At 39.2% G+C, this 13,640-nt stretch overlaps 1 protein-coding gene across 1 annotated transcript in view; it reads right to left on the minus strand.

Annotated features, from left to right (window-relative positions):
- The window catches only part of map3k1 (mitogen-activated protein kinase kinase kinase 1, E3 ubiquitin protein ligase), a 51,940-nt gene extending 44,487 nt beyond the window's left edge, over positions 1-7,453 (minus strand). The window contains exon 1 of the mRNA XM_073873924.1: positions 7,040-7,453. Within this exon, the coding sequence (XP_073730025.1) occupies positions 7,040-7,410 (371 nt within the window). The 5' untranslated portion in view covers positions 7,411-7,453. The remainder of the gene's footprint in view (positions 1-7,039) is intronic.
- Positions 7,454-13,640: the final 6,187 nt, after the last annotated feature.

The raw sequence follows: 13,640 nt of genomic DNA on the forward strand, positions 1-13,640 counted from the left end.
ACACACAACATCAACGTCATCGTTTCTCAGCAACTCCATCTGTTTGCTGATTGGTCCTACAAAAAATTTGATTTCTCGAAACGCTAAAATAGACCGAAATCCCAGACGTAGTACTGAAGGAAAATGAAATTCAGTGGAAGTGCATAGGAGGGCGCAGCCAGGCTAGGTTTGATGTGTCCCTACCCTTACCCTATTACGAGCTAAACACCTTCTAAAGCCAAAGGTATACTAGGGGACAACAGTGCATGCGAGAGAAAATATTGAGACAGGACACTCCACTACAAACAATTACACAAAGGCAATAGCCAGCGTTTGCAAACTTTGAAAGCTGTGCTGACGCGTGTGCGAGGCGGACGCGGAAAAAAGGTATACCTGGCCCTTAACCGTTCATCCATTAGAGTGCCTGTTAACTCTTTATTCTTTTAAAGTAAAGCAAGGAAGATATGCAACAATTAGCAACATCATAATTTTTTTACTGGAAAGAAAAACACTAGGGATATAACAATTTAACTGTGTGTCCCGTTAAAAATGCCTGTCTGAAATCGATTCTGAATTGCAAGGCTGCGATTCTTTGTTTCATGCACAGCTTGTGCGTATTCTACGGAATTTGGTCAGTAAAAAGTCCTTATCAATCTAAAATCATTATGAGTCGGACTCGTTTATAACGTGCATTTAAAAAAGCAACACTCTTTAAACAAAATCATTTAAAATATTATTAATTATCATGAAAATTAGGGATGCACCAGTTGACCGGCCAGAGATCGGAACCGGACGGTTTTTGTGCGATCGGCAACCGGCCGTTTTTTGTATTTTTCGGCCGATTTTTCCATGAGTCCACCCGCGTGCAAAGACTACATTTTTATCAATCACAAACATGTCTCTTGTGTAAAAGCATTTTGAAATCTGTGTGCAGGACATTAAGATTTCAAGCTGCAATGTCTGTAAAGGACAAGTTAATCGCAGAGATTAACAACAGTACATTCGCAGGGCTCTCAAGTCTCACGCATTCACTGTGAGATACACGCATTTCAGTCAGTTTAAACACTCACACCTTATATTTTTAAGAGACTGATAACTTTTTCTGCTATATACAATACATGGACGAGGCGCAGGGAAGTTATCTTTCGAGTTTAGCTGTCTCGAGTTTCTCGCGCTCCTCTGATGTCAATCACGTGGATGCGCGGCGCGTGCACGCACAGAGTGAAAGTTAGAAGAGCAAGATCCGATAAATGCTGTAAATAACGTAGGTTTCTTGAATATAGCCAAATACGTGTTAAATTGTGCTTGATTTATTTAAAAAACTCCAACTGCTTTGCAATCAGAAGCTTTAGCTTACCTGAAACTAACGTAGAGGCTTACTGAAATAATGAAAGGACCAGAGATGTATTTCATTATTATTGCCATGTAGTACTGAACATGTAACCTTATCTCTCTTAAACACAGCTTGTACGCTGATGGCAAGTGCTGCAATCCTACTGTATATAACACAGATTTCATTTTATTTTTTTTATATGTAGAGCAATTTATTTAATTTGGATGAATTTGTTTGTCTTTTATCAGACTTACCAATTGTTATAATTTATATTTGTGCTGGTCAGTTATGAATAAAGGTAACATTGAACTGCTAGCAAAAACTTGAGAATTTGGTGGGGAAGAGGGGCTCCTCCCCTAACAGATGTTATTTCACTCCAAACTTTTAAATAAAACCTGAGAGCCCTGCATTCACCACAACAAACTTGGTCAGACATTTAAGTTCATCACCTGATAGAACACAATAAGTATCAAAAGTCTGTTGATAATGCAAAACAGGCAAGACCATCAACCCTCACTGAACCATCCAAGTCATGGTCTCATTTAACCACTTATGTTTGTATTGAACGTAGCCCACTGCACAGTTACTGCTGTTAATTTTAGATGGTTACAGTTATTGTTTTCAATAGCGAAACCAAGTTTAGCCTGTTAAATACCAAATAAACATATTGTTTATGTATACTTTCATTCTTTCTTGTTTGTTGCTTGATAAGAAAAAAAATCGGAAATCGGATCGGAATCGGCCAATATGCTTGATAATAAAATCGGTATAAAAAACGGCCATGAAAAATCAAGATTGTGCATCCCTAATGAAAATACCTGAAACAATTTGAAAAACAGCGATATAAATATTCCTGTAGACAATTCCTGGATTAGCATTCGTAATGCTAATTCTTCTGTGGCACAAAGGGAGTTTCTGCACGGGAGCGCCCCCTGGCGTTCGGATGTGCCTGGATTTCACCGTAATTCATTCAAATTCATTCATTGAGAAAACGCGCATTTGCATGGTTAATCGTTACACCCCAAAAAACAGAACTTAAATAAAATCACTAAAAGTCTTCCTTCTGCTGGATAGAACTTAGTGTTATAAAAAAATGAATAAATGCTATAAAATAAGCACATAATTTCAAGCTGACTGTAAAAGCATAAGTGCAAAAAATAGGTCCAAAATTACTCAAAGTAAAAGTGGTAGGAAATGAGATTACTAAATTTATCTTCGACAAGTGATAGGAACTGTAAGAATCCACCTTCACTGCACTAAAACCCATTTTAAGAAGCAACGTGTCAGATTTCACACTCAAACTCCACTGACCTACTCCCTTACCATACACTAAGACACCACCAGGAACATACACACTCGTTATTTTAACCTGCCTCGTTCGACTGCAGGAGGCTATATTTGTCGATAAAGCTCTGAGAACCTTGTGAATCTTTAGGAGTCTTCTTACAACATCAGCATGTTGAGTAGATGTGTTCAACGGGAACAAAGGTGACCATAAGCAAGTTTGAGAATGAGCTTTTAGCTCCAGCTTAGGACTGACATGACTCTGGCTCAAGGTGCCTGATGATAGCACATTTGAGCTTAGGTCAGATTATTACATTTGACAGGACAATGAATCATACATAACACCTTACCGTGACAAGAGCCCACAAATTACTAACAACAAACAAAATGCTATCACTTCAGAAAATCATATTACAATTCACTGACACTATAGAATTTACTAGTCAAAAAACAAAAGGGAAAATTTGGTCACAGTTTTTCATTTCTTCATACACTTGAAAACGTATGTTTTATGCCAAAATATTCTTAATATGAATATGTTTTGAAAACGAAAAGGTCACACATGATCAATATGATGTACAAAAACATAAATGTATAGTAGTATTTAACGTTTGCCAATGGCTTCTGTAAAATCAAAGGCTTGTGATGGTATCTATTCTGGAGGTGGTATCTCATCCAGCATCAGTTCAAGCCCCACCACATCCGCTGGAAACGCAAACAAATTAATTACGTTTCTATGGGCTGGGAACACCCAACGGACACTGCACAGGAAAATCCATAGCGGACAACATGAAAACCATGCAACCATTTCACAATGACAAGCCTCAACTGCAGAAAGAATCTACAATATCCTATAAAAAGGTATTCAGGACACACAACAACTTATTAGTGTAAAAAAATAATCCATTACATGTATAATTTATCATCATTTATTATTGTTAAGCTCTTCTCACACCGAAAGACGATAAAAATAGCGATAAAGTTTTAAAAATCAGTCCACACCAGAGGAAAAAAGAGGAACAATTATTGCTGTGATCACTGTCAGATCACTTACTTTCCAAGCTGACTAACAATAAATAATTAACAGCTAATAAACATTTATTTACAGGGCTGTACAGTGCGACATATATGGCACATGCTATGAAAAAAATGGTCTGTGCAATGAAATTTTTCCATTGTAGCACATGTGAGAAAGTCAAGTTTTGCATGTTAATAACAACCGCTTAATAGTGCGTGAGGTAAGTGTGTGATATTGACAGCACACTGTTATAATACAAGGTAGTTGTAGTCTATTGTGCAATTAAAACCCACGTCCCTGCTGTATTGAGTCATTTCATACAACTTCATTTCCCACAATTCCTAACACAGCCATAATTTCTACACCGCTGCTAGTTGAGCGTGTTGACGGGAATAATGTACGTTACATAGCGCAAGCTTAGTTGGACAGAGGCTGCGTCCAAAAACTCTAAATTGCTGCCTTCTGCGGCAGCTTTCCAAGGCAGGAAGGCATCAAGGCAGGCCGAAACCAATGTAAGGTTTACTTCCTGACTTCTGAGATCTTTTCCCACAATTCTATGCGTGTGCGCGCATGGGGAATGTGATTGGTCAAGCCTGGTTGAGTTTGAAAAAATAAAATGGTGACCAAGAAAGCGTCTCTAGCACAAATTTAGTGTAAATAAATGTATATTATTACTTGTTACACCTTTTAATTGCATTTCTAGTAAGAAATTAGTATTGTAGTATTCAAATATGTGTTTAGTTATCACAAAGGCGCTCTCTGTTTATATTTCAAACACGCTGCCTTTGAAGTGTGTCCGAAAGCGTTTCTCTTAGCTGCCTCCATGCCTCCGAAGTCATTGCCTCATAATGCAGCGAGGCAACAAGTCAGCTACCTAAGTTTTCGGGCCCAGCCAGAGTCTACTCCGAAAAGCTAAATGTGTGTTAACTATGTAAGTTGGGCTTTGGTGGCACGGCAGGGATTTGAGCAGGTCCAGAGTCACAGAGAAGAGCCGCCATCACCCTATGGGGTGTACCATATAGACTGTGTGTACATTCATAGAACATAATGCGTTAGATTTTTAGATACACGGCAGTACTTGTCCAGGGAGCGACCCCCTTTAGGGAGAAACAAAAAAGGTTTCATTTGTTTGCTAGTTTGCAAATTTAGTGTTTTATTTAGAGCTTTTATTCAGTGATGTCTGCCCACAGATCTTTTCTACTTTTATGTGTAGTGTTGAGGTAAGAGGTCTTGTTTCTGCACTCTTCGTTTATTAGCAAATTTTTGTAATAGTTTGTATTAATTTGTGCTCTGTATGGAAACTTAACATAAGTGACGAACTTCATTACTTTTGTTTGTTTATAGACATGATAACTTAATGGTAATAATGAAGTCTTATGTTTGTGCTACAACAATTTGGCCTATGCTACAAAACTTCCAACCTTTGTAGCACTAGTGCTATGTGCAAAAAAGTTAATGTATAGCCCTGTTTTAAATGAAAAACGCTCACACATTTGCAATGTGAAACTGCATTGCACAAGCACAGAATAAACAACACTATGGAGTTTTGTTAACAAGTATATCAGTAATTTTTCCGAATGGGATACGGGATGAGACGATACCGTTAATATCAATATGGGCTGATACGATGACTCCTGTACAACAGCTCTGGCAGAAATGTACACTGAGGTCAACCCACACGCATGTTGTGCAGCTGTTTATTTTCAAAGGAGGAGGAAATAATTTTATTTTTCATCATACGCGGTTATAATAAAGGTGATTGACACAACCCACATAAAGCTTTGACTTGCATTTATACCACTTTGTAGAAAATAGAGATACACTTTGTAGAGATATTTTTTGCATACTGCAATTCATCTCAGAATTAGTCAACATCGCCCATTCCTAGTGTGCTGGTGTAAACACTAATATAGTTATATCTTTATAGTAATGTTCTTGGTTTGAACAAGCCTTTAAATAAAAAACTAGGTCTATTTTCTATGTGAATTCATTAGGTGATTTAAACAAAAATGGTCTGTTACTGTATATCCCATATGGCCAGGTGAGATCCACCATCTCAGGTTCATGAAACACCAGTAAAGAATTCAAAAACAACTCTTTTGATCACTCAACAATGCAATAGAAAGAGTGTCAGACAGCAGATGAGATGTCTTCCTAAAAGTGTACTCAAGCATGGGAACATCTGCTTCTTTTTCAACACCAACTCGACGGTTTCTACACGTAAAGTTACCTGCATGAAAAACACAATGACCTCAGCTTGTGTTCTGACCTGAGGGGAAACCGGGGGTATATGAATAAACTCACTGACGTAAAACAAGATGTTTGAAATGATTGATTTTGAAATCTGTAGGTCTATGAACGTGCAGGAACAAGACAATGACACGGGATTAAAAATATCACATAACTTGTTTAAGAGCTGTTGCAAGACCTCCAAAAAATAAAGTCACAACACTTACACTCAAAATGAGTAACGATATTAATCTTGACTCACATGATTACTGGGAGGATTAACATGCATGACCAAGATTACAAGCGTTCAACTACATTCTGAACTGAAGTACAACTGTATAAACCCTATACCCTATAGACTTTATATATCCAGATACACTTTTTATAAATGATAAAAGTTTATTATAATACAAAAAATAATAAGTCATGTAGGATTTGAACCTTGTGTAACTCTTAACTGTCTATCATCTGAAAAGTTCACAATGACACACGGCTCTGTTTCCAGTGATTTCTTTCTTACAAAATCCATTCAGCTCTCATTATCTTTACAGTCTCAAACCCTGCACCTCATATTGCCTCAAATCTCACATTTACATTCTTCCTTCTGAAATAAGCTTGTGCATTTGATAAAGTTTTCAACTTTCTCACATGATTATATTCTTCACACATCCTAATATAAGTTTTTTCCTTCTGCTACTAGATGATCAAAAACAGCCAAAAATGTAATAGACTTCATTGAAAAGTCATTAGAAACACAATATTATTTGTCCCAAAACCAATTGTGTATAATTTGACCTAAAATGTAGTGTATCTGCTCTGGTCACGTGGCTTCATATCTATACTTATAAACAGACTAATAATAACGATTGACAGTGTGTGCAGTGTGGACAATGTCCATGCAATATTCACAAAATATGTAATGTTTATCAGCTGTGCATCGTTATGGAAATGTAAAAAAATCTTCAAGTGAAATTTACCCATCAATACCAGAGTTTCTTCTGGTAAAGTTTACTTTTTGAGTTTGCCTCGTAAAGGTCTTTGTAAAGAATACTAAAAAAGCATATATTGTGCATAAAATAACTAAAGGTAAAATATTACAAATGCTCTTTCAAAGATGTTTAAGTGACACTGCAGCGGAACTCAAGTTCCTGATAGAAGAAAACACGCGTAACGCACGCGTTTATAAATAGTTGTACCTGTTGTGTGAGATGTTCAGGTCCACAGCAGTATCATGTCCAGTGCTCGGACCGTCAGCACTGATCTTTAAAGAGTTGTTCATCCATTCCTGAGCGCTATCAGACAGATTATCGCAGGTTCTGTACGGTTCTGTGATGAGACTGTGGAGCTGCGGAGTCGAGGCGGTCCCGCTCTCACATGTATCCAGATCAACACTCCTCACTTTCCGCCTCCACTCGCTGCTCTCCAACGCGCTTCTCCTCGCTCTCCCGACGCTATGAGCAGATCCGGAGCCGCTAGAACTTCCCTGAGATCCGATTTCGACGTTTGGTCCGTTACTCGAGTCCAATAATCCGCCTAACGACGAGGTCCGGCTCCCCGCCGTCGCCATTTTCTGTCTTGCTTTTTTGCCACTTAATAGATCCTATGACAGAGGGAGTGGCTTCCGGACACACGGGAGGCGTCTGGCGTCTCATGGGCGGGGACAACCCTACAGGGTCACACCTACATGAACGTCACGACTTAATAAAACATTAAAAAGACCTCGTTGTAGCCTACTCAGAAAACAAACAAACAATATTTTCTGTTTTAGAATGATGCTAAATCACTAAATAGCTAAACTTCGAACAGATAAAATGTAATTAATTGATTAGGCTGTTCAGTGATTGATTCCGATTGGCTTACAAACATTTAGCATGTACCAAATTTTGTTTAAAATTTTTTACTTATTTAAGATATTGATAGCATTTAATATCAAAAACTAGAAAAAAGAAACGGAATAATTAAAAATTATTATTATTATTAAAAATACAAGGCCAGATTCACTAACAGCCTGTGCCAACCATAGACTGTAAAAAAATGTGGACGATGCCCGTTCGCTCTCTTCCATTGGTGAAAAGTGAAGCCGTCAGTGTCCAGATCATAAACAACAAAAGAAATGGACACAGCGACCCCATTGGATTCAACTGAGTCAAGTGAAGTCAATTAGAAGCACACACTTCCTGGGGGTCGAGCGTACTGCGCAGACTCAAACTGAGCTTAAAGGAATAGTCTACTCATTTTCAATATTAAAATATGTTATTACCTTAACTAAGAACTGTTGAATCATCCCTCTATCATCTGTGTGTGTGCACGTAAGCGCTGGAACGCGCTGCGACGCTTCGATGGCATTTAGCTTAGCCCCATTCATTCAATGCTGCCATTTAGAGATAAAGTTAGAAGTGACCAAACACATCAACGTTTTTCCTTTTTAAGACGAGTAGTTATACGAGCAAGTTTGGTGGTACAAAATAAAACGTAGCGCTTTTCTAAGCGGATTTAAAAGAGTAACTATATTTTATGGCGTAATAGCACTTTTGGGAGTACTTCGACTCGCCTGAAAAGTCCGCTCCCCTTCTCACTCTCATAATGGGAGAGGGAGGGTGTTACTGCGCCGAGTCGAAGTACTCCCAAAAGTGCTATTACGCCATAAAATATAGTTCCTCTTTTAAATCCGCTTAGAAAAGCGCTATGTTTTATTTTGTACCACCAAACTTGCTCGTATAACTACTCGTCTTAAATAGGAAAAACGTTGATGTGTTTGGTCACTTCTAACTTTATCTCTAAATGGCAGCATTGAATGAATGGGGCTAAGCTAAATGCTATCGAAGCGTCGCAGCGCGCTCCAGCGCTTACGTGCACACACACAGATGATAGAGGGATGATTCAACAGTTCTTAGTTAAGGTAATAACATATTTTAATATTGAAAATGAGTAGACTATTCCTTTAATGACGTAGATGTCACATGAGCAACCTGTCTGACAATTGTAAGTCTTCTAATAAGCGGTTTCTCAATATCAAGTACGCCAAACTCGGACTTGCGTCCTTCGTAGTTCGAACTTGCAAGTTTAGACTCGGAAGAACGAACTCCTGACGCGAAATGCATTCTGGGAAACTTCGCTGTCATAAGTCCACACAAGTCTCCCCTGATGCATTCTCGATAAAATGGGCGGATCAAGAACACATCCGGGGATTTTATGTGAACTTGGGCTTGATGCGAACTTTGAATTGGAACAGTACTTGGGCCGCCACTGATGACGTTTCACAAGTCCACAAGAACGCAAGTACAGACAAGAACGCATATTGAGAAACGGCTTATAGTCAATGGAATGCTAACAGCAGGTGGGGGTAGGCTAATCAATGGCGGAGCCCGGGAAGCTTCAATAAAATATGAAACCCTGCCCCCCTGGTCCAGATATGGCGCTGACATCTTGGGTCTTGAGTCTGCGCAGTAGCAATTTCGGGACCAATCCTGCGCAGTAGCGAGCAGGAAGTAAAGCCGCGAAAGCAAGACCCCACCCTCGTTCTAGCAGAATGCGCATATCACAGCTGTCAATCATGACGTGACACCACCGTTTTTATAGCAGTAAATAACTAACTAAAAATAAACTTATTTAAAAAACACACTTGAATTTACATCAGCGTGATAAATACTACAGTAAATTACAGAAACCAGCTTCGGAAAAAAGATAAGTGTAATTGAATTGTTAAGTTGGTCTCAAGTCCCATTGAATAACATGGGGAGGCAGGGTTTATGACCTATACTGGGACCAGTCACTGGGGGGCGATCGAGACGTTTTGGCTTCACTTTTTTAGGGCTTGTACGGCATGCTTGGTGCTAACACAAACCATCATTTTGTCGTTAAATAGTGACTGTCGGGATTTACTAAAGATGCTCAGTGGATAATTAGCGCTGAAAAGGTGTGGTCTAGTTCTTTTTGCAACCTCATTGCATATGCATTTCTAGAAGTTTCCCTTTCAGATGCTAAATTTATGGGAGGAGATTATTTAAATGCAACACAATATACTAATGTTTGCGCAATTATTTAACACAGAAAAAACATGTCTTAAATTACTTTGCGCTTGAAATGGCCGCAATTATTGCAAAAAAAGAGACGTGAAAAAAACATGAGTGAGATTTCTTTAACCCCATTCACACAGACCTCTGGTCCCAGAAAATACCCGTAAAATTGCCAGACAAGCGTCTGTGTGAACAAAAACTCGTTCCGTTAATCTTCTGGGATCGTTGCCGGAAAGAGGACCTAGTAAGATAAGCAGGTAACCCTCTGTGTGAACAAGAAGCCGGACGAATGCCGTAATGGGCGTGTCGAAGTTAGGACGCGCGCGTCATCATCACAACACAAGTTATGGTTCAGCTCCTTCCAACGAGAGATAACATGCATATAAACATTCAACACGAGAAATGTTGCAAACTAGATTGAAGCAGTTATCAGGAAATGATAAATGAGACGCACAAACAATGACGCACGTGCCGTAGTGAGGACGCGCGTGTCATGGCAACATGAAGTTGGTTCAACTCTTTAAAATGAGGGATTTACAACATTCACTACGAGAAATGTCAGCAAACTGGACTGAAGCAGATATCAGGTAAGTTAGCTTGTTACTTACTGTGTTGAAACGGAGATCATTCAGCAGCATAAAAGAATATCACGTCACGTGCTCATTTGAGCTATAATAAACGAACATACCCGCGCGTCATCCCAACAAGATATATCGTTCAGCTCCTCAAAATGCCGGTTTTAAATGCATACAGGGCCGGAGTGGGACTCATTTTCAGCCCTGGAGTTTCATGCCTTAGACCGGCCCACTTTAGTTCATGACTGAGTATTAAAATAATATCTTTAAACCCTCAGTAGTATAAGTCTGCAGTAGTGCACTGTTCTCTGCAGCCTTGCAATTCACTGTATTTTTCAAATATATAATTTCATATTCTGTGCAAATGCAGTAAACAATTATAATTTTTGCCATAATCATGCAGCCCTGCCATAAGACCATAATATTACTAAAGTAAACTTATTCAAAAACTAAAGGAAACAAATGGGTTTGTGTTTTCCTCTATATTTCTATTTCTAAAAAACGGTGAGTCTTGAGATTAACTGTTGGGTTGATAACGTTTGGAAACCCCTGATATACAATACACAAGCAAGATTTATCAAGTATGCATTTGAAACAAATGGAAAAAATCTGTATCTTTTTTTAGTACTTAGATCATGTCTATTGCTAAATAACGTAGGCCTACATTGTGTTAAAAAAAGAAAACATCATGGATATACTTTTGAAACTACTTTTTTCAAATAAACTAATGAGTTTTGCATCAAATAGATTTTTGTTCCTCTTGCAATAAACGATGAATAATGACTATTCATAGAGAATTCATCTATGACTTGGATAAAAAAACACGTTTTGTAAATTCTTTTCCTTTTAGAGGCCAGCCCGTTTGTATTAAGACGCGCTCAAGTTTATTTAAATTATAATAGACGCGCGGCCGGCAAGCGCACTCAAAAGACGCGCTCACGTTTATTTTAAATATAGACGCGCGGCCGGCAAGCGCACTCAAAAGACGCGCTCAAGTTTATTTTAAATATAGACGCGCGGCCGGCAAGCGCACTCAAAAGACACGCTCAAGTTTATTTTAAATATAGATGCGCGGCCGGCAAGCGCACTCAAAAGACGCGCTCAAGTTTATTTTAAATATAGACGCGCGGCCGGCAAGCGCACTCAATATAGACGCGTCTGAAACAAAACTCGTGTTCAAATAAGCGCTTTGAAAACCAGAAGACAGCGGCACGTCCTGCGTTTCCCATGCGTTTTAGATGTCAATGAACCCTAATGCAAGAATTCTTCCAATAAGTGGTCGGGACTCGGGACTCGGGACACAATCAACTTGTGCATAAAGCGGCGGGGACATCTCTCACCCGCAAATACGCGTCATCCCGGTGGCATGACAACACCGGCCCTCGTGGCCAAAAAAAACAGACCGGCCCACCGGGAATCCTCCCGGTTCTCCCTATGGCCAATCCGGGCCTGAATGCATATAAACAATCACGATGAGAAATGTCTGAAAACTGTATCAAAGCAGAAATCAGGGAGCTCGTCAAATATCCACTCTGAAGCTGAGATCATTCACCAGAATAGAACTGTGCGTTCACGCGCTCCTTTGTAGTCTTATCATAAACAAAAATGCACGCGAGTTGTTTCTGGAGAGAGAAATAATATGCAAACTTCAGACGCTGCGTAGAAGAGAGGGCGGGACTTTCAACAGGTCCCGTGTCTTTCCGGGACCGGGTAATCATGTCAGTGTGAATGAATAAAATATCAAACGGTCCCGGAAAATTCCAGGATGCCTGTACCGTGTATCTTACGGAATATCTGTGTGAAAAGGGCTCTACTGAGGCTTGATCTCCAAAATACAACCCCAAATCAGAAAAAGTTGGGACACTGTAGAAATTGTGAGTAAAAAAGGAATGGAATAATTTACAAATCTCAAAAACTTATATTTTAGTCACAATAGCATACAGATAACATGTAAAATGTTGAAAGTGATGCATTTTGAAATGTCATGACAAATATTGGCTCATTTATGATTTCATGAGAGCTACACATTCCAAAAAAAGTTGGGACAGGTAGCAATAAGAGGCCAGAAAAGTTAAATGTACATATAAGGAACAGATGGAGCAGGACCAATGTTTAGGAATAGGAATGTTGTCCAATACAGTCTAATACAGACTTTTAGTTGCTCAACTGTCTTAGGTCTTCTTTGTCGCATCTTCCTCTTTATGATGCACCAAATGTTTTCTATGGGTGAAAGATCTGGACTGCAGGCTGGCCATTTCAGTACCTGGATCCTTCTTCTACGCAGCCATGATGTTGTAATTGATGCAGTATGTGGTCTGGCATTGTCATATTGGAAAATGCAAGGTTTTCCCTGAAAGAGACAACTTCTGAATGGGATCATATGTATCTAGAACTTGGATAAACCTTGCAGCATTTATGGTGCCTTTCTAGATGTGTAAGCTGGCCAAGCCACACGTACTCATGCAACCCCAAATCATCAGAGATGCAGGTTTCTGAAATGAGCGCAAATAACAACTTCGGTTGTCATTGTCCGCTTTAGTCCAGATGAAATAGCTTCCCAGTTTTTCAAAAAGAACTTCAAATTTTGATTCGTCTTGCCACAGTCCATTTTAAATGAGTCTTGCCCAGGGAAAACGCCTGCACTTCTGGGTCATGTTTAGATATGGCTTCTTTTTTGACCTATAGGGTTTTAGCTGGCAACGGCGAATGACACGGTGGATTGTGTTCACTGACAATGTTTTCTGGAAGTATTCCTGAGCCCATGTTGTGATTTCCATTCCAGTATCATTCCTGTATGTGATGCAGTGCCGACTAAGAGCCCGAAGATCACGGGCATCCAGTATGGTTTTCCGGCCTTGACCCTTATGAACAGAGATTGTTCCAGATTCTCTGAATCTTTGGATGATATTATGCACTGTAGATGATGATAACTTAAATCTATTTGCAATTTTTTCTGAGAAACTCAGAAAACAATTTTTCGCTTCAGCATTGGGGGAATTGGCGATTCTCTGCCCATCTTGACCTCTGAGAGACACTGCCACTCTGAGAGGCTCTTTTTATACCCAATTATGTTGCCAATTGACCTAATAATCCTTCAACTGTTCCTTATATGTACATTTACATTTTCTGGCCTCTTATTGCTACCTGTCCCAACTTTTTTTGGAATGTGTAGCTCTCATGAAATCCAAAATTAGCCAATATTTGGC

The sequence above is a fragment of the Misgurnus anguillicaudatus genome, chromosome 12 (genome assembly GCF_027580225.2).
Source record: "Misgurnus anguillicaudatus chromosome 12, ASM2758022v2, whole genome shotgun sequence".
NCBI classification, from domain to species: domain Eukaryota; kingdom Metazoa; phylum Chordata; class Actinopteri; order Cypriniformes; family Cobitidae; genus Misgurnus; species Misgurnus anguillicaudatus.